This window comes from Mobula birostris, chromosome 9 (genome assembly GCF_030028105.1).
Source record: "Mobula birostris isolate sMobBir1 chromosome 9, sMobBir1.hap1, whole genome shotgun sequence".
NCBI lineage: Eukaryota > Metazoa > Chordata > Chondrichthyes > Myliobatiformes > Myliobatidae > Mobula > Mobula birostris.
In genome coordinates this window covers 148,378,597-148,400,162 of record NC_092378.1, presented here as the reverse complement: position 1 = coordinate 148,400,162, position 21,566 = coordinate 148,378,597, and the positions used below count along the sequence as shown (strand labels likewise).

At 41.0% G+C, this 21,566-nt stretch overlaps 1 protein-coding gene across 5 annotated transcripts in view; it reads left to right on the top strand.

Annotated features, from left to right (window-relative positions):
• Positions 1-21,566, top strand: part of LOC140203180 (SUN domain-containing protein 1-like) — an 88,832-nt gene that overhangs the window by 27,149 nt on the left and 40,117 nt on the right. For 3 of the 5 annotated variants that reach the window (XM_072269094.1, XM_072269092.1, XM_072269093.1), the window contains exons 2-3: positions 16,617-16,817; positions 17,915-18,117. In XM_072269094.1, the coding sequence (XP_072125195.1) occupies positions 16,617-16,817; positions 17,915-18,117 (404 nt within the window). Of the gene's footprint in view, positions 1-1,896; positions 1,985-16,616; positions 16,818-17,914; positions 18,118-21,566 lie in introns of all 5 variants that reach the window. The other 2 variants (XM_072269097.1, XM_072269096.1) reach the window with 1 other exon arrangement.

The window sequence follows — 21,566 nt, the reverse complement described above, 5'->3', positions numbered from 1 at the left end:
AGGACTAATGGAAGGAAGAGTTGGTAAAAGATTTGAGAGGGAGAGGGGGAGATCCAAAATGATAGGAGAAGACAGGAGGGGGAGGGATGGAGCCAAGAGCTGGACAGGTGATTGGCAAAGGGGATACGAGAGGATCATGGGACAGGAGGCCCGGGGAGAAAGATTGCGGGGGGGGGGACAGAGGATGGGCAAGGGGTATAGTCAAAGGGACAGAGGGAGAAAAGAGAGTGAGAGAAAGAATGTATAAAAATAAATAATGGATGGGGTACGAAGGGGAGGTGGGGCATTAGCAGAAGTTGGAGAAGTCAGTGTTCATGCTATCAGGTTGGAGGCTACCCAGATGGAATATAAGGTGGTGTTCCTCCAACCTGAGTGTGGCTTCATCTTTACAGTAGAGGAGGCCACGGATAGACATATCAGAATGGGAATGGGATGTGGAATTAAAATGTGTGGCCACTGGGAGATCCTGCTTTCTCTGGCGGACAGAGCGTAGGTGTTCAGCAAAGCGGTCTCCCAGTCTGCGTTGGGTCTCGCCAATATATAGAAGGCCACATCGGCAGCTCCGGACGCAGTATATCACCCCAGCCGACTCACAGGTGAAGTGTCGCCTCACCTGGGAGGACTGTCTGGGGCCCTGAATGGTGGTAAGGGAGGAAGTGTAAGGGTATGTGGTAGCACTTGTTCCGCTTACAAGGATAAGTGCCAGGAGGGAGATCGGTGGGGAGGAATGGGGGGGGGGGGGACGAGTGGACAAGGGAGTTGCGTAGGGAGCAATCCCTGCAGAAAGCAGAGAGAGTGGGGGAGATATATTGGCGAGACCCGAAGCACTCCCGATGTGGCCTTCTATATATTGGCGAGACCCGATGCAGACTGGGAGACCGCTTTGCTGAACACCTATACTCTGTCCGCCAGAGAAAGCAGGATCTCCCAGTGGCCACACATTTTAATTCCACATCCCATTCCCATTCTGATATGTCTATCCACGGCCTCCTCTACTGTAAAGATGAAGCCACACTCAGGTTGGAGGAACAACACCTTATATTCCGTCTGGGTAGCCTCCAACCTAATGGCATGAACATTGACTTCTCAAACTTCCGCTAATGCTCCACCTCCCGCTCGTACCCCATCCGTTATTTATTTTTATACACACATTCTTTCTCTCACTCTCCTTTTTCTCCCTCTGTCCCTCTGACTATACCCCTTGCCCATCCTCAGGGTCCCCCCCCCGTCTTTCTCCCCGGGCCTCCTGTCCCATGATCCTCTCATATCCCTTTTGTCAATTACCTGTCCAACTCTTGGCTCAATCCCTCCTCCTCCTGTCTCTCCTATCATTTTGGATCTCCCCCTCCCCCTCCCACTTTCAAATCTCTTACTAACTCTTCCTTCAGTTAGTCCTGACGAAGGGTCTCGGCCTGAAACGTCGACTGTACCTCTTCCTAGAGATGCTGCCTGGCCTGCTGAGTTCACCAGCAACTTTGATGTGTGTTGCTTGAATTTCCAGCATCTGCAGAATTCCTGTTGTTTACAGTTGATAGATGATGTGATCAACAGAACTCTCCAGTGAATGCTGCCAGGATGCCCAAAACCGGTCTTGAATGTTTGTTCTAAGAAGTTCAACTGCTTGTCATGATTTACATTGTAAACAATTCTGAGTGCTACTTTAAGAAATAGAATTAAAATCGTCTCAAACTTCCAGATGCTCACATATCTATTACCAGTTTCCAAGATCTGGCTGTGGTGTAGTTAATGAACATTTTCAGCATTTCACCATTTTTTTTGCTTGTACCAGGTAAACAGGTTGAACACAGGTACAATTTTTAAAATATTAAGCTGCATATAGATGGCATTGTATCTCTTGAAAGTATTGCGTCATGTTATTTTTCACCTTTGCTGTAGGACAGTTGAGCATGGATTTTTCCCGACTTCACACATACACTCCTCCTCAATATGTGCCAGAGAACACTGGCTATACTTATGCACTCAGGTGAGACTCCCAGTTAAGATGCATGGTGTTGTAAACAGATGGGTGCAGTGATTAATTCAGCTTGATACTTGATGGCTGTTTAAAAAGGTTGAATGATCAAATCTTCTTTTCTAGAAAATGATAATGAAATACTGACTTGGGTTTGAATATTTTATTCGCAAACCATAATGATTGGAGCTAATGGTGGTAAATAATCCTAAAACTAGACAACTGAAAGTATGTTAGCCTAACTTCAATTGAAATTAATTTTCTGGGTTAAAAAGGCATGTTTTGAACTTCTGGAACTGCTGCTGTGAAAGGAAGGAAAGGCATTTAAGACCATAAGACATAGCAAAATTAGGCTATTCAGCCCATCGAGTCTGCTCTGCCATTCCATCATGGCTGATCCCAGATCCCACTCAACCCCATATACCTTCTCACCATATCCTTTGATGCCGTAATCGATCAGATAACTATCAACTTCTGCTTTAAATGTACCGGTGGACTTGGCCTCCACTGCAGTCTGTGGCAGAGTATTCCACAGATTTACTATGCCCTGGCTAAAAACATTCCTCTTTACCTCTGTTCTGAAAGGTCACCCCTCAACTTTGAGGCTGTGAACTCTAGTTCTGGATACCCCTACCACAGGAAACATTCTCTTCACATCCACCTTATCTAGTTCTTTCAACATTCCAGACAGCATCTCTAGGAAGAGGTACAGTCGACGTTTCAGGCCGAGACCCTTCGTCAGGACTAACTGAAGGAAGAGTTAGTAAGAGATTTGAGAGGGGGAGGGGGAGATCCAAAATGATAGGAGAAGACAGGAGGGGGAGGGATGGAGCCAAGAGCTGGCCAGGTGATTGACAAAGGGGATATGAGAGGATCATGGGACAGGAGGTCCGGGGAGAAAGACAAGGGGTGGGGGAAACCCAGAGGATGGGCAAGGGGTATAGTCAGAGGGACAGAGGGAGAAAAAGGAGAGTGAGAGAAAGAATGTGTGTATAAAAATAAATAACGGATGGGGTACGAGGGGGAGGTGGGGCATTAGCAGACGTTAGAGAAGTCTATGTTCATGCTCCCTCCCCCCCCTTGTCTTTCTCCCCGGACCCCCTGTCCCATGATCCTCTCATATCCCCTTTGCCAATCACCTGTCCAGTTCTTGGCTCCATCCCTCCTCCTCCTGTCTTCTCCTATCATTTTGGATCTCCCCCTCCCCTTCCCACTTCCAAATCTCTTACTAACTCTTCCTTCAGTTAGTCCTGACGAAGGGTCTCGGCCTGAAGCGTCGACTGTACCTCTTCCTAGAGATGCTGCCTGGCCTGCTGCGTTCACCAGCAACTTTGATGTGTGTTGCTTGAATTTCCAGCATCTGCAGAATTCCTGTTGTTTCTTTTAACATTCGGTAGGTTTCAATGAGAACCCTCTGAATTATTCTAAATTCCAGTGAGTACAGGCCTAAAGCTACCAAACACTCCTCATATGTTAACCCCTTCATTCCCGGAATCATCCTCGTGAACCTCTGGATGACAACACATCCATCTGAGATAGGGGGCCCAAAACTGTTGACAATACTCTTAAGTGTGACTAGACCAGTGTTTTATAAAGGCTCAGCATTATCTCCTTTTGTATTCTGTTCACCTTGAAATAAATGCAAATATTGCATTTGCCTTCTTTATCACAGACTCGACATGTAAATTAACCTAAACAACAAGAATTCTGCAAATAATTCTGTAAATTAACCTTCTGGGAGACTTGCACGAGGCTTCCTAAGTCCCTCTGTACCTCTGATGTTTGAACTTTCTCCCCATTTTGATATTGTTCATTTTACCAAAATGCATTATACGTTTCCCAAATTATATTCCATCTGCCACTTTTTTGCCCATTCTTGTTATTTGTCCATCCTGCTTCAATTGCATTGCTCCCTCACCACTACCTACCCTTCCACCTATCTTCGTATTATCTACAAACTTTGCTACAAAGCCATCAATTCCATTATCTAAATCATTGATGAACAATGTGAAAAGTTGTGGTCCCAATTCTGACCCCTGAGGAACACCACTAGTCACTTGTAGCCAACCAGAAAAGGCCCCCTTTATTCCTACTTGCTGCCTCCTGCCTGTCAGCCATTCCTTTATCCGTGCCAGTATATTTCCTGTAACGCCATAGGATTTTATCTTCTTAAGCAGCTTTATGTGTGGCACCTTATAAAATGCCTTCTAAAAATCCAAGTAAATGACATCCACTGTCTCCTTTGGCCACCTTGCTTGTTACTTCTTTGAAGAACTGTAACAGATTTGTCAGGCAAGATTTCTCTTTCAGAAGCCATGCTGACCTTGACTTATTTTATCATTGGTCTCAAAGTACCCAGAATCCTCATCCTTAATAATAGACTCCAACACTTTCCCAACCATTGAGGTTAGGCTAACTGGAATATAATTTCCTTTCTTTTGCCTTCCTTCCTTACAGAGTAGTGACATTTGCAATTTTCCCAGTCCATATTGGGTGTTATTACACAACACCCAATCTAAGATGGCTTTTCCCCGAGTAGGCTCAAGCCAAGCTGCTCTAGACGTTCAACAAATTCCCCCTCTTGCCATCCGACACCAACCAGATTTTCCCAATTCCTTTGCATATTGAAGTCTCCCACTACTACTGTGTCATTACCCTTATTACATGCCTTTTCCAGCTCCCTTTGCAATCCCAACCCCACATCTTGGCTACTATTTGGAGGCCTCTATATGATTCCCTTAATTTTTTTTATCCTTGCAGTTTATTAACTCCACCCACAAAGATTCAACATTCTCTGACCCCCTGTCACCTTTTTCTAAAGATGTAATCCCATCTCTTAACAACAGAGCCAACCACCACCAATGCCTTCCTGTCTGTCCTTTCTGTACAAAATATATCCTTTGATGTTAAGCTCTCAACTATGGTCTTCTTTCAGCCATGACTCAGTAATACCCATGTCATAATGACCAATATCTAATTGCACCATGAGTTCGTCTGCCTTATTCCAAATGTAATGCATATTTAGATACTGCACCTTCAATCCTGCCTTCTCACCCTTGTGAATTTTACCTTTGTGGTACAACTTAGCTCTTAACTCTGTCTGCATTTGTACCCAATCATTGACTTTTCCTTCCTTACCTTCATGTTACACCCATCATCTACTTGTATACCTACTGGCTCATCCTCAGCTCCCTACTGGTTCCCATCCTTGTGCCATATTTTAGTTTAAGCCACTTCCAACAGCTCTTGTGGTTCTAGTTTAGTCCCAATCTCTAAGAGTGCTGAACTGTTAAACTTGAACCAATTTGATAAATTTAGGACCATGTGTTGGATGTTGATGAAAGCAGAAAAAGGAGCTTCCTAATGCTTACTTAAAAGCAATGTTTTGAAGTGTTCTTGCTGCTGGCAGTGAACTGCCTGTTTTGTTTCTGCTCTTTATAGTCAGAAAAATGTTTTCCTAACAGCTTTCCATTATAGTATGAGTCAAAGCATGTCCCTAAACGTATGCATGTTTGATTCTTGTCTTCAAGTGAACCTGACCTTGAGGTTACTCTGTGTCTTCATCAATCTTGTTTACCATTGTTCCTATCTATCCCTCACTCCTCTGTTCATGTCTTGTTTATAGTTCTCATTATTAGATTTTATCATCCTGAATTGGATTTGCACTTCATAATTTTATTTGTTCCGGTGACTTACAAATATAAAAGAGTAACTTATGATGAATGGGTCTCATTAAGGGTATAAATGGGAAGTTGCACATGGATTCTGGGATATTGTTCAGATAGATAAGTATTCAGTAGCTCATCTTCACCAAAGAGGGTCTGTCCAACTGTTGGTTGATTTTACAATTATCGGGATTGAATAGCTTGCATCCTTGGAGTTTATGGAAAGTATGGGAATAAGGTATGGGATCACTAGCCATTGTCTTCCAATATACTTCGGATATGGAGAGAGGGGCTGAGGAAAGGGGGACAGCAGATGCTATTCCATTGTTTAAAATAAGGTATAATGCAACTACAAGCCAGCCAATTGAACCTCTGTAGTGGAAAGGCTGTTTAAAATCAATGATCCACAATGGGATTGCTAATAGTCACTGGAAAAAAATGGATTAAGGCAATTTAAATGTGAATAAAGTTTCCTTAATTTGATAGAATTATATTTAGTTATGAACTCAAGTTGATGAGGGTTAAGCACTTAGATGCACACAGACTACCAGAAGACTTTTGGTAAGGTAGCAACTAACAGACTTATCAGTTAGTGTGGATATGAAGCTGGCAGTAACACGAGACAGTGAGGATTGGTACATTTTCCTAATCGGATGAAAAGGGAATATTTGTACCCCAGTTGAGGGCCTTTAGTGTCCTTTTTAACCTTATTTATTTTTGCATCTCACCCGATGACCCAGGCTTCAGAAGTCAAATTTCTAAATTTGAAAATCTGAAATCTGAGAGGTGTAGTGATGGATTATATCCACATATAAACAGATTGATGGAATCTTTAGCAGATGAAAATTATGAAGAAATGTGAGGCAATGTATTTTAAGAAGAATGAGAGAGAAAAGGGTGTAGAAATAGAGGGATTTAGAAGTATTAATAGCTTTGTACATACCAAGGTGCACATGTCAAGGCGTACACAGTCCTGTGATTTATCAGTATACTTAATGAATAAAAAAGCAGGGGAGTTCTGTTGAATCTTTGGTACTTTGGCTTCAGCCAGAATGTTGTGTTCAATAGGAAAGATGAGGTATAAGTATGGTCCAGAAAAAAGTTGGAAAAAATTTCCTGTATTTCCTTATGATCTTGAAGGAGGCCTTTGTGTTTAATCTGGCTTGCAGAGCATGCTAATCGTTGCCATTCTCCTTCTCCCCTTCTCCCACCTCTAATTATCCTGTTGTTCATCTATATTCGGCATGTGACATGTATTGTGTGCTAGGATAAACCCACGTGGTCACAGGGAAAATCCTGTCTGTCTGGGGACTGTACAATACCTGGTATCATGATGCAGCCCAGTTTGCTGGAGTTGAGGCAGCAACAGTAACTCCTGCACCACCATGCTTCATCTTCCCTGGGAGGCAGAGCCAAATTCAAGGCTTGGACTGTCACCTGTGAATGAGAGGTTGAGGGGAGATTTAAAGAAGAATGTAAAATCAATAGATAAAGTGCATCATAAAACACAAGCGATTCCACAGATGCTGGACATCTTGAGCAACACACACAAAACGTTGGAGGAACTCAGCAGGTCGGGCAGCATCTGCGAGAATAAGCTGTCAGTGTATCAGGCTGATACCCTTCAACAGGACTGAAAAGGAAGTGGAGAGAAGTCAGAATAAGGCAGGTGGAGGGGAAGGAGCACAAGCTGGCAGGTGGTAAGTGGAATGGACAGTATAAGACCGTTCCCTTTTGTAAAAATAAAATTCAGTGGGAAGAGAGCAAAGAATGATCTTGGGTTGCATGTGGCTGGGATCTGCAGATGTGACAGAGGCTCCATTGTAGACATTCGTCATTAAGAGGGAATTGAATGTAGGAATGAAGTAAACAATTATAAATATTCATACAAGCAGTGTAGTTCAAAATGTACAATGGGATAAAGTGCACACGCATATTAATTGAGCAGGTTTTGAGCTTTTTTTTAGAGTGTCAGCCGAATCTCCATACTTTATAGTTTTAGATATTGAATTCCACAATTTAGAAGTGTAGTTTTTTAAAAAAGAAGCTGACCTGCCAATTTTTAAATTTAAGAAACTGGCAGAAGAAGACCTGAGAGCTCAAACAGGATTATAAAATAAAAGTGAATCTGTGATGTACTCTGGTCCCAGGCCATTAAGAGCTTTAAAGACAAAAGGTACAGAAAGCCAATGTTGACTAGTTAAGATGGGAATGATATGCTTCTTCATCCTGGTTTTAGTAAAAAGTCTAGCAGCAGCATTCTGAATTATTTAAAGTTTGCCATTAAATTGCTTTGGAAGGCCAGGTAAAAATATACATCGTAACAATCTAAGTCTGTTCAATATAAAGACGTGAATTAGTTTTTCAGCAACATTACAGGACAGCAGCAGACATACCATTACAATATTTCTGAAGTATACAAATGCTGCTGTAGTCACTTTTGTTATGTGGGATTTAAAATGGAGGTGTTCCTCAGGAATCAGTGTAGTGAATGGTGAATAATTGAATAGTGGGCGAAGGGCTGACAAGTAGAACTGGTAAGAAGCCATTATGAACACTATCTGCTGAGCTGTAACCATTCTTTGATATTGTGATTGGCATTCTATTAGCATGTTGCTTGACCAGTTTGTCTTTGCCTATGTCATTGGAACAAAAAATGGAGGCAATTTTATCTGTGTTTCTGAGATTCAGCTTTTAATGCTTTTTATTTCCTTTGAAATCAAATAATCTACTCTTTTCTAAAATCATTTGCTCAGCTAGAATTTGACTAATTAAGTGCATGGATCTCTAAAGATCCCATATCCTGATTGTAGTATTGTAAACATCAGGCAGGAGGAGGCGATAGCAGCGCGCTGTACGTACACAGCTCTCCAGTGAAAATGATATCGTAACCGTTAAATAGGGGCTGTGGACAATTCTGATTTGATGGAGACAGACGTGAAAGCACCGAGGAACATCTGGAGAAATTTCTGAAATGCCAGCTCGCTGCCGTTGTTACTGCGCGATCGAGAATCTTCCGGAGGGAAGGCCTCAAAATCCCCGGCTTTGCCTGCTGCTGGCGACCGAGACTGAAAAGGTCGAATCGTTCGGATAGAGATGGTGCTCGGTACTTGGTGCTGGAGGGCTGATCGGAGGCTCGAAGTTTTCGGATGACTCAGAGTTGGACTGTGGTCGGGGATGGCAGGGAAAGTTTTCTTCCTTCTCCTATCTGTGTGAGATGTGGGACTTTCGAGAAACTTTGAACTCTTTTACTGTGCCATGGACTGTTCTTCATCAAGTTATGGTATTGTTGCACTGTTGTAACTATGTTATAATTATGTAGTTTTGTTAGTTTTTTCAGTCTTGGTCTGTCCTGTGTTTTGTGATATCACACCAGAGGAATATTGTATCATTTAATGCATGCTTTACTAAATGACAATAAAAGAGGACTGCATGTCCTCATAATCTAATCTAATTTGCTAGTTCCACCACCCCAAAATGCATTCAGAATAAGGTTTAATATCAGTGGTGTATGTCGTGAAATTTGTTGTCTTGTGACAGCAGTACAGTGCAATACATAAAAAAAAACTATAAATTAAAATGAGAAATATATGTATATGTTTATATAGAATAATTTATGAAGTGCAAAAAGAGCAAAAAAAAGGTAGTGTACATGGCTTCATTTTCCATTCAGAAATCTGATGATGGAGGGGAAGAATCTGTTCTTAAAATGTGTATGTCTGTCTTTAGACTCCTGTACCATCACCTTGGTGGTAGCAATGAGAAGAGGGTATTGCTTTGAACAATGCCAAAGTGGAATTTGGGATGGGTTTGTAGATCCAAACAGGCGTAGAAACATGTTAATACAAACACTACTTTTCTTCTAGTTCTCGCTTTTCTTCAAGAATGAAGGGACCTGTTAGAAAATGTCCCAGTTGTTTTGTGAGCAGTTGCAGTATGCATGTTTACTGCAAATTTGCAGCTGTCATCTTTGAATTTGTACTTCAGATGTTCTTCCTAACACTACCAATACTTGTTAGTATGGGATAAGTGCAGGCTCTTCACAAGTGTTATGGATAGTTAACGTAGAAAGCAGACTGTCGTGCTCAGAAATTCTGAGCTGATAATTGGCTTTTGAGCCAGCATAATCCTACAGGGTGAATTGAGGGTTTATGGCGTGTCAAAGATGTATGCAAGGGTCACTGTCCTTTATTCAAAATTTAATGAGACAATTGCCTTATTTACTTGTGTCAACAAGATGAAAATTTCAAGTTCTTTAATATATATGGAAGAGATCATCTGCTTGTTTTAAATACCATTTCTTTTTTCCAAAAAGTTTGAAATGGTATTTGAATTGATTAAAACATTGTTTTTCATTTATGTTTTTTATATCATGTGTTTGGAAGGAAAAGGAAGTACTTTATTTGAGCAACACACACAAAATGCTGGAGGAACTCAGCAGGTCAGGCAGCATCAATGGAAGGGAGCAAATAAAGAGTATTTTGTGCTGAGAGACTCCTTCAGGGCTGGAAAGGCAGGGCACAGAAGCCAGAATAAGAAGGTGGGGAGGTAGATGGGGTTTATCCATGGACAGTCCCAATCCTAACTGCATAGGGTCCTTTGTTCTACCATAGCTTCCACTGTGTCCAGTTTGAGTCCTATAACAGAGCCACCCTTTCAAATCAGTTTATTGAGCCTGTTGGCCTCACCTGTGTTGATGCCACTGCTAGAAAATTGTACTGGCAACAACAGACTGGTAGAACATGTGAAAGAGAGGCCTGTATACTCCAAAGGATCTCAGCCTCTTCAGGAAGTAGAGGTGACTCTGGCCCTTATCGTGTACAGTCTTGAGGTTGGTGCTGCACTCAGGTCTCATCCAGGTGCACCCTTAGGTACTTATAGGTCCTCACTGTGGAAAATCCTATGGAAAATCCTGGCAATTGTGGATGTTTCTCACCCTCTGCATGCTAACTTGGCTGAGAGAGGAGCACTTTTAGACAACTACACTGCTCTGTAGAGTGCTATACAAAGTCATTCTTACCCTCGGCCATTATGCTGTTATAATGAGTCAACCTGCAGCTGGGGAAGTGATGACCCCTCCTGTTAGACTGTTTGTCCATCAATAGTAACAGAGCAGTGGAGGCTTAATCTTCCTAAAGTCCATCACCATCTCCTTTGTCTTACTGGTGTTGAGTTGCAGATGATTCAACTTGCACTATTTGACAAAGTCCTCCACCAGGGCCCTGTTTTCGCCCTCCTGTCCTCCCTTGTACACGCAACTATTGCTAAGTCATCAAAGAATTTCTGCAGATGACATAACTCGGTGTTCTATTTGAGGTTTGAGGTGTACAGGTAAACAGGAAAGGTGTTAACGGTGATCAACCCCATGTAATGAAACAAGTACCACAGTTGATTCTTTTCCACCTTTATTAGTAGCAAGCTACGAGAGGGAACTTTCTTTCTGTGCTCTCACAGAGTCAGCTACGGAAGTCTCTGCTGAAGCACAGAGAGAGAGTTTTTATACCATCTTTGTCATGTATGCAGCAAACAATTTTTTGCTACCCCCCACAGTCCCATGCTCAGCAACAGTGATAGTCCGAGACAAAGGCCACTTAATCACCTAAAACAGAGGTAAATGTACTTGGCAAAGAAAACTTTGTCCACACTAGACTGGATAATTTTGAAAACACCGGTTTCGCGTAAAAACAATAGACATCCACACCAGGCGTTTTTGAAAATACCTTCGTCCACACTAAAATGGGTATTTGGGCGAATCTCCTCCTACTGGGCATGCACAGGACACATCTACAGAAAACAAGCAAAGAGGAAATGGTATACTTGGTGCGCGTCTGTCCAGTTACAGCCTAGAAAAAGTTAAAAGGAAATTGCCAATCGACGGACAGCTGTTGGCTCTCGCACAGGAGGACTTAAAATGAAAAAAAAACAAATACTGGAGCGTGTGGAGGTATCCGACGGGGAGCTCACGCACAGTATGACCTGGCTGATGACAAACATTGAAAAACTGACTAACTCTGTTGCAGAGGGATTTGCAATGATGAGGAATATGATGGCTCTCCCCCCCCCCCCAATACTTTTCACCACCACAATACCATCCTCACAGCCACTACAATAGCTACACATACGGACATACAGACCACAGACCCCCAGTGGCCCCACCAATATCTTCCCCACTCCCACAGAGGGGTCACCCTGGAAACATTTCCTACAGCCATATTCGCTTTACCGATGAAAGGGACGACGGGTTTTTTAAAACCTCTGGTTACCCAATATACACTGCAACGCCCAACCGGCGTTTTCCGACTTAAACACTCTGGAGAGCGTTTTAGAAAAGCTCTGATTTCAGGGGAGGAAAACGCCGTTTCAGTGTGGATGGAGGGTCAAAAGGAAGAGGAAAAAGCTTTGGTTATGGATTTATCCAGTCTAGTGTGGACATAGCCTTACTCACATAAAGCAGAGGTAAACAGAGAACAGAGTATAACTCGATTGTCACTTCCTGCATGTGAGACAAGGAAGCTTAGTATCTAATTTCTCATATGTCAGCAGGACAAATTGATCCTTTAACATCTCAATGCAAAGGAACAATCAGTTCAATAGACATTCCAGCTACTCAAATAGAGCATAACTTCGGTAAGAGACTCCACCAAAATTAAGAAAGGAATGTAAGGAATGTCCTGTCTTATCTCCATCAGCCAACCACCTTTTGTCGAAACCAAAATGTGTGAAAATCAGGAGATGTCTTTTGTGGGTCTGTGTGAGTTTTTAATCCTTATCTCTCTCCGAAGAGCAGCTGCTCAGACACGCTACTGCCATTCTCAAACCAGAATACACAGACTCCGTCTTAACCATTATTTACAGGAATCTGAGAATCGTCTTAAAACTTTATCAAAGGAGCCAATACAGCCCTCTGTAGAAAAACTAATGTCATGTATTCTTCCCAAAATTTCTAGTAATAGTTCATTTGCAGGTACTGTTATTTAGGAATAATGAACAGCTTGCTGATGGCAGGGTTGTTCTGCTTGACAGCTGTAATAACTATTAGATTATGAGGACGCATAGTCCTCTTTTATTGTCATTTAGTAATGCACGCATTAAGAAATGGTACAATATTCCTCTGGTGTGATATCACAGAAACACAGGACAGACCAAGACTGAAAAACTTAACAAAAACCACATAATTATAACATATAGTTACAACAGTGCAACAATACCATAACTTGATGAAGAACAGGCCATGGCACAGTAAAAAAAAGTTCAAAGTCTCTCGAATGTCCCACATCTCACGCAGACGGGAGAAGGAAGAAAACTCTCCCTGCCATGCCCGACCACAGTCCGACTCTGAGTCATCCGAAAACTTCGAGCCTCCAATCAGCCCTCCGACACCGTAAGGTACAGAAACAATAGAATAAGATTGAAATCTCATGTTTTAATATTGCCTTTGACAGCAATGGGATAATATCAAATTCTTACTCAATATCTGTAAAAGAAATTTGGAGAGAAATTGAGATTTACAGAATTAGGTCCATGATTTGAGTTTTGTATCAGGCAATTTTTGTTTCAATTTATTGCTATGATAGGACTCTATATAATAATTCTTCATTCAATTTTAAACTGTGGGTACAACTTCCACATTCTCAACTGTAATCATTGTCAGACCTAGGTGGCAAGCAGTTAGCTCAGCAGAGTTAATGTTACTATTGAGTTTCAGAACTAATTTGTGAGCTGTGCAGGTGGATATCTTCAGTAAATTGTAGAATGCAGCTTGTGATACAAAACTTGGGAAAGTAGGAAAGGAAGCAAAAGAAGTTTCAGTGCAAAAGAGCTGCCTTATAAAAAGGAATAAAACTTAAAACTTGGCCTGAAAATAGTACGTTCTTTCAACTTTGTGTGTCTTTGCTTAATCAACTCATATAACATAATTTCTGTTCATTAACTTTTGGTCCAAGGGCTTCAAATAAATTATTCAATACTCCCTGGTTCTCTAGGTGATTGTGAACTCTGATAAACTGACACTTGAATGACATAAAGCTGAAAGCAATTTGAATAAATTGAAGCTCTTTAAATCCATAGCAAAATCAGCACAAGGTGAACAAGTATCTATTTGAATATGATGCTTTCCAGGATTTTGTAGATGTTGCATGGTTTAAGAATTTTTGAGCTTTCAGTCTGAGACTTTTTCCAAGTGGTCTAGCAGTCAGTCCTGTTGAAATATGGGTAATTTCATTGTAATCTTTTCATTTAGCTGGTATTTAAAAAAAAATCTAGATAATTACAAATCGTATTCCTTAAGCAGACTGATTTTCACTTACATTTGCATTCCTTGTGTTTAGTATAGCAGTATTATGGGCTCTCGTGATGCTGCAGGTTACAAAAGAATCCATATGACAGGATTATACTGTTCATTTATCTTTTGGTTAGCATCAAGCTGTTTTTTCATAGTGATAGGGCAGGGGACCTTGCAACAATTGGCAAAGCATAGAATTTCCTCTAGGTTTAGAGGTTGGTGTTTCAAACTTGACTTTTATTTTGGGAATTAAGATAAAGATTAGCCACAATTTGAAGTGGCCTCTTATTTCCATACATAGGTTGTTTCAGTATTTTTCAATTCCTCAGTCTGTTTTTTTGCTATATCCAATGGCTTTACAAATGATACATACTGCATTTTAAAACATTTCACCAAACTTATTTGGTTCTTTTGGATTTGATCCATTGAGTTTCCCACCTGTCATAAGCTGTTAGTGCTGATTCTGCATCATTAAGTTATGGCTTTTTGAATATATTGTTAATCTCTAGGAGGTACATAAATCTATTTGTCCCTCTCCTTCACATTTTCGGTGAAGGAGATTAATACCAGCTCCTGTCATCTCCCAGCAGGAAGATACTAATGGTAAAGATTCACTGCAGAATAAATTTGGAATCAGGATAAATGCACATATTGTGAATTTTCCCCTCTATCACTCGAGGGCATTATTAGCCGCTTGTGTGTCTTGCAACATGCGTACAAAGCTCTTAAGTAGGTAAATTTTTAACTAGTAGGAACTGATAACTTTGGAATATTAGTTATCTGAATTTTAAAAAACATTGCTTTTAGAGTAACCTTTTTGTAAGAGGCTTTGTGTAGTTTTTTTACCAGTTTCTACATAAACTACCAATTAAAACACAAGATTCTGCAGATGCTGGGAATCTAAAGCAGCAGGCAATGTTAGTCAGCAGGTCAGGCAGCATCTATGGAAATTAATGAACAGTCGACATTTTGGGCTGAGAGGTTTCATCGAGACTGGAAAGGAAAGAGAAAGAAGCCAGAACAAGAAGCTGGGTGGGGGGGGGGGGTGGAGGAGGGAGAGGAAGTACAACTAGAAAGTGATAGGGTGATAGGTGAAGCTGGGGAGGGGGAGAAACAAAGTGAAAAATTGGGAAGAGGGAAAGGGCAGAATAAAGTATCTGGTAGGAGAGGAGAAGTGGACCATGGGAGTAAGGAAAGGAGGAGGGCCACCAGGGGGAGGTGATGGGCAGATGAGGAGAAGAGGTAAGAGACCGGAGTGAGCAATAGAACAAGGAAGGGGGAGGTGAAAATTACTGGAAAGAGAAATCGATGTTTATGCCATCAGGTTGGAGGTTACCTAGGGAGGAATATGAGGTATTGCTCCTCCAACCTTGGGTTGACCACATCATTGCAGTGGAGGAGGCCATGGACTGACAGGTCAGAACAGGAATGTGATATGAATTAAGGTGTTGGCCGATGGGAAATCTTTGTTGCAAATGGAGCGAAGGTGCTCAACAAAGTGATTTCCCCCAAAATACGTCTCTCTTATGTAGAGCAGGCTGCATCGGGAGCACTGGGTACAGTAGATGACCCCAGCAGATTTGTGGGTGAAGTGTTGCCTATCTGGGAGGACTGGTGCCCTGAATGGAAGTCATGGAGGAGGTGAGTGGGTAGGTTAAGCACTTCTGCTTGCAGTGCTAAATGCCAGGAGGGAGATTAGTAGGGAGGGAGGAATGGACAAGGGATTCATTGAAAGAGCGATCCCTGCAGAGAGTGGGGTGGGGGAGGATGTAAAGATGCGTTTGGTGGTTGAAGATGATGGACATTGCTTTCTAGTAGATAAGGAGCATACAATATACTTTTATTTTTCTGTAACTTTTAAGAATAAATGGCAAAACCATTTGAAGTCCAGAAGAATAATGTTCTATGTTTTGTCTCTTTATAGTATTTTTTTACTATTTCTACTTCTCAGAGAGAAAAGTAGTTGAGCACTGTTGCTGTGCTGGAATTGAACAAGGAATAGATTGGTTGCTAATGCCTCAATAGCAGCAGCAGGAGGAGGAAAGTTGTAAATCAAGTTCGTGATTCAAATTTAAAAGCACATCAGGCAACATCTGCAGGAAGAGAAACATTTAATGTTACTAATCTGAGAATTTTGTCTGAAAATGCTGTTATTTCAGATTTCTAGCATTGTTTTTATTTCCATTTATTGAGATTAAAATCTTTTAAAATGGCTCACACATTGTTGAAAATACAAATAAACATGCAAGTTTATCGCTTTGAATTTTCTTTAAGAAACAAAGGCTGGACATAACATGGAGTTTGTTTTATGATTCCTCAGTACAGGCTTTTAATGAAAGCTGGTGTTTTCTTGTCTAATAGTTTTTGCTAATCTAACCATGCTCTTAACTATTAAGTTGGTAATAATATTGCTCTGAAATTTTGTGTGCTCTTGGATTTTTTACATCAGTAACTTTGATTATCAATTAATGATTTTGAAAAACAGAACAATACTCACTAGGTTGTGTTGGAGATCTCTTGCATTAATTGAATTTGTGACTAAAACGGCGTTTCACTATATCCACTACACATAAACCTGCTTGCCGATTAGTGCAGGTTTTATGAAAAGCTAAAGGTACTGCTCCGATCACTCTGAATTAATGATTTGTACAGTTTGGTGTTGGAAATACTGGATTGAAATTTTTATGCTTTTTTACAGTTCCAGCTATTCTACAGAGGCAGTGGACTTTGAGAACACACATCGGTTGCACCCAGTGTATGATTCACCAAGGATGTCTCGACGCAGATTACGACCTGTCACTACTGAATATTATTCTACAGAAAGCATGCATAATGAGAGCATTGGCAGTAATCACTCTTTTACGGGGAGTGTCTTGTCCTATAAAGAAACTTCAATAAGGCAAGTCTATTTATTGATTGGAAGTCGGAATTTAGAATTGTAGCATATTCTCAAGAACGTGAATTAACTTTCTTATTGATATCACATATTAGTAGTTAATGCTGTAGAGCAATCTATTGTTTGATCTTGCTCTCCTAACCAGAATAAGCACCACATTAACATAGTGGTAGTGCAACACTAAGAGTTCGGAGTTCAGTTCCTGTGCTGTCAGTAAGGAGTTTGCATTTTCTTTCTGTGACTGCATGTGTTTCCTCCCATAGTCCAAAGATGTATGGGTTAGCAGGTTAGTTACTATAAATTGTCCTGTGATTAGGCTAGGGTTAAATGGGTGGATTGCTGGGCGGCAGAGCTCATTGGGCTGGAAGGACCTGTTCTCCATTGTGTATCTCAATAAAATAAAAATCAAGTTTCTAACTAAATTAAATCACTTTAGCATTGATGGCAACAATTCAGCCGTTTACTACTTGACAAAGTTTAAAGTCCTTGATTTACAAAGAAAAATTGGAAATTATTGAATAGATTTCAACATCAAAAGATGTAACAGTGGCAACTTTTTAGGCATAGATGGTACTTTATTCTGCAATATAGCTGCTATATTCTGCTTTTTTTGTTCACAATCAATTGAGATTAAGTGCAGTAGTTTGGCGTCATTGGCATCCTGTCAAATCATTATATCACAACAAGGAAATATTGGAGCTACTCAGCAGGTCGTGCTGATCTGTGGAGAAATATCTGTCATTTCTACCTGTGACCTTTCAAAGGCATTACACCTTTATAATCATGCAACTTCAAATGTTAAAAAACTACGTTGAGGTTATTTAGTGATGTTTGCTTAAACTGGGATGTTTTCCAGTGAGAAGTGTTTTGGTTATTTTTGGCTTTAATCTTTCACTTTTATGTATAAACAGGAAATCTGCTTCAACCTCTGCTTGTTGGCTGCCAAATATGTGACGGCAGAACTGGGTTGACTGTTGTCCTTTGTTTCATGTTGGCATTGGCATCGACATCTTGAATATGTTGCAATATGCTTTATTCAGTTATGGAAGACATTTGCCTTTGTTGGTGTTTTTTTTTAAAACCATAGCTTTCTTTTCCAGAAGTGCAAAACAGCAGCAGCAGAATCACAGAAGCTTGTCCAAGCAGATGACAGCTGTGTCCCATACTCCAAGGAAAAGCATGGTGGAGTCCTCGGTTTCCAGTCAAAGTAGCATCCTGAGCTATGCAAGTGATGCCTCAATGATGTCTACAGTGTTGGATGAGTCTTCAATACGAGAAAAAACAGAATTAGATCATTTCTGGGGTAAGCAAGATTCACGAATTTTAAATCTTGTTTATTGTTATTAAGTTTTAAAAACTAAAATGTTGAAATTCTGAATAAACTCAGTTTAGTATGACAGCTTTTTTTTCTAGGGATTTGCAGGGGATGATTAGGAGCAAAAGAAAAGGACATTTGCAAAGCAATCTGATCCATTGTGCTGCTAGATAATACTTTTAGGTTCAAGCTTGCTCAAATATTTTTGTCACAATCATGATGCATATATGTGACATACTGGCTATATTTGGCGATCCCTTATTTAAAGGACTAGTTAAGTAACTCCCAAAACATCTTGAGCTTTGATATGATATCACTATTGCCTTTGCTAGCCAGTTTTTTATTGGGTGATCCCTCTAAACCATAATCGCGTCCTTGTTGGCCTTCTGCATGTGACTTTTTTTTTGCAGAGCTCAAAGAAATTGTGTTTGGTGTTAAATCTAGTAATTCACAAACTTTGTTGCCAATTTGAAAAACAACGCTTTAATGTTGATGTACAATGTTTCCCTGAAGTCCCTGAGAAAAGGACTTGCAAAATTTTATTAGTACTCCTGCACACTTCAAGTGTAGCATGGCTGATTATTGAGCTTGGGAGTTATCTCCTGTTGTATTATGAGCATACATGAGGCTGTTCTTGAATAGATTTCTTTGAGTAGCTGGAAATACTTTAAAATTCTTTGAACAGGAAGTTGATACACGCACAGGCATGAAATTTTAAAAAAATTCTTTCTGCAAACGCATTTATCCATTTTGAGATTCTTGATGAGCATTCTGATGAAAGTTCTCAATTAGGTTTTATTTAATTTTTGAATATGGAATTTGACAGCATCAGATTAATTGAGGAATCGGTTTAGTTTTGGGCACTTCCTTTGTGCAAAATTACTGAATTTTCACTATAAAAAGGCACATTCTTGTAGTTGCAAGAAATTCTGGAAATGCTAGAAATCCAAAGCAACGCAAACAAAATGCTGGAGGAACTCAGCAGGTCTGGCAGCGTCCATTGCCATTTTGGGCCAGTCCCTTCTTCAGGACTCAGTTTTGTAGTTATGTCAAGAAAAAAATCCTTATGGATAGATACCAAAAATAAAACCCAAAAATGCCTTTCTGAAGTTTTTTTACACCTTATCTAGAAGTTTCATATTAATAGAAAGTGAAACGTGTGGTATTTTAAGATGTAATCTTAAAACCACCAACATGGCTTTTTAAAAGGAAACCACTTGAACCGCATTAAGAGAAACAAGCAAAAACCTATTTAATGTTGCTGGTTAACACTTAGTCATTTCTTTAAACAGATCATATTGACTTTCAAATATTTCAGCAGTCCTGGTACTCCAGGTCCACTCCAGTTATTACTCCATTCTAGAATACAGGTTGAATCTAAAGAGTTGGTTCTTAGTGAATTTTTTTTCTTGGAATAAAAGTTATTTTATGATATTGTTAGTAAAGTAATAGTCTCTTCCTGTATCTACCTCCAGAAATATTAAAATGTAAGAATCAGTGAATTACCGAAACCTCACAAAAATGTGCCCATGCCATCTGTGATGCCTTTCTACGCTAATCCCATTTGCTGACAATTAAGCCCATATTCTTCTATTTTCCTGTTCAAATGCTTTCGAAATGCTGTAATCGTTTCTGCCTCCATCTCGTAGAGCTTGTTCCAAGCATTCATCACACCTTGTATGAGGAAAAAACATAGCCCTCACACCTCCTTTAAGCTTCTTTCACCTTAAACCTTTCCCCTCTTGATTTAGGCTCCCCTATCCTGAGAAAAAGATACTGACTTATCTTTTTATGCTCCTCATACTGCCTTACACATCTGGAGAAGAAAGCTGCTTATATGAGAATGCTGCTCTTGGACTACAGTTCAGCATTCAACGCCCTAATTCCTTCCCCAGGCTCGACAGGAAGCTCAGAGACCTCTGCCTTCACCCTTCCTTGAGTTGCTGGATCCTGGACTTGCTGTCAGATTACTGGCAGGTGGTAAGAGTGGGCTCCCTCACCTCTGACCCTCAACACAGGTGTCCTTCAGGGCTGTGTCCTAAGCCCCCTCCTTACTCTGTATACCCATGACTGTGTCAGCACCCACAGCTCCAATCTGCTAATTAAATTTGCTGATGACACTATACTGATTGACCTAATCTCAAATAATAATGAGGCAGCCTACAGAGAATAAGTCATCACCCTGATACAATGGTGTCAAGAAAACCTCTCCTTCAATGTTGCAAAAACAAAGGAGCTGGTTGTGGACGACAGGAGGAATTGAAACAGGCTAACCCCTATTGACATCGATGGATTTGGAGGCAAGGGGGTGAACAGCTTTAAGTTCCTTGGCATAAACATTGTTAGAGTGGGGTTTTTTTGGGTAGTTGATTTGTTTACACTCAAATGACTTTGGCCACCAGACTCCTATTTGACTATTTGACAAAGTACTGTGGATTGAGTCCACAGCAATGCGCTTCCTAAAAAGGTGTGAATACCGGATGCTTCTGGCGCCGTAGTTTGACCAGATGCTGTAGTTTCGAAGACAGTATTATCTATACGTTATAAATATTAATTGTCTTCTATGTTAGCACGTAAAGTGCCAAATGCATGATGTGGGTGACGTTGACCTCCCACATCATGAAGACCCTGGAGAGACTTGTTCTGGAGCTGCTCCGGCCTATGATTAGGCCACACTTAGATCCCCTCCAGTTCGCCTACCAGCCCCTGCTGAACCACGTCTATGCCCACCCGCACAAGCCAGCGAGCACTGTGAGGGTCATATTTTTTGACTTCTCCAGTGCGTTCAACACCATCCGCCCTCCTCTGCTGGGGGAGAAGCTGGACAGTGATGCAGGTGGATGCTTTCCTGGTGTCATGGGTTAGTGATTACCTGACTGGCAGACCACAGTACGTGTGCTTACAACACTGTGTGTCAGACAGAGTGATCAGCAGCACTGGAGCTCCACAGGGGACTGTTTTGTCTCCCTTTCTCTTCACCATTTACACCTCGGACTTCAACTACTGCACAGAGTCTTGCCATCTTCAGAAGTTTTCTGATGACTCTGCCATAGTTAGATGTATCAGCAAGGGAGATGAGGCTGAGTACGGTGCTACGGTAGGAAACTTTGTCACATGGTGTGAGCAGAATTATGTGCAACTTAATGTGAAAAAGACTTAAGGAGCTGGTGGTGGACCTGAGGAGGGCTAAGGCACCGGTGACCCCTGTTTCCATCCAGGGGGTCAGTGTGGACATGGTGGAGGATTACAAATACCTGGGGATACGAATTGACAATAAACTGGACTGGTCAAAGAACACTGAGGCTGAGTACAAGAAGGGTCAGAGCCGTCTCTATTTCCTGAGGAGACTGAGGTCCTTTAACATCTGTCGGAAGAGTCTGTGGTGGCCAGTGCGATCATGTTTGCTGTTGTGTGCTGGGACAGCAGACTGAGGTTAG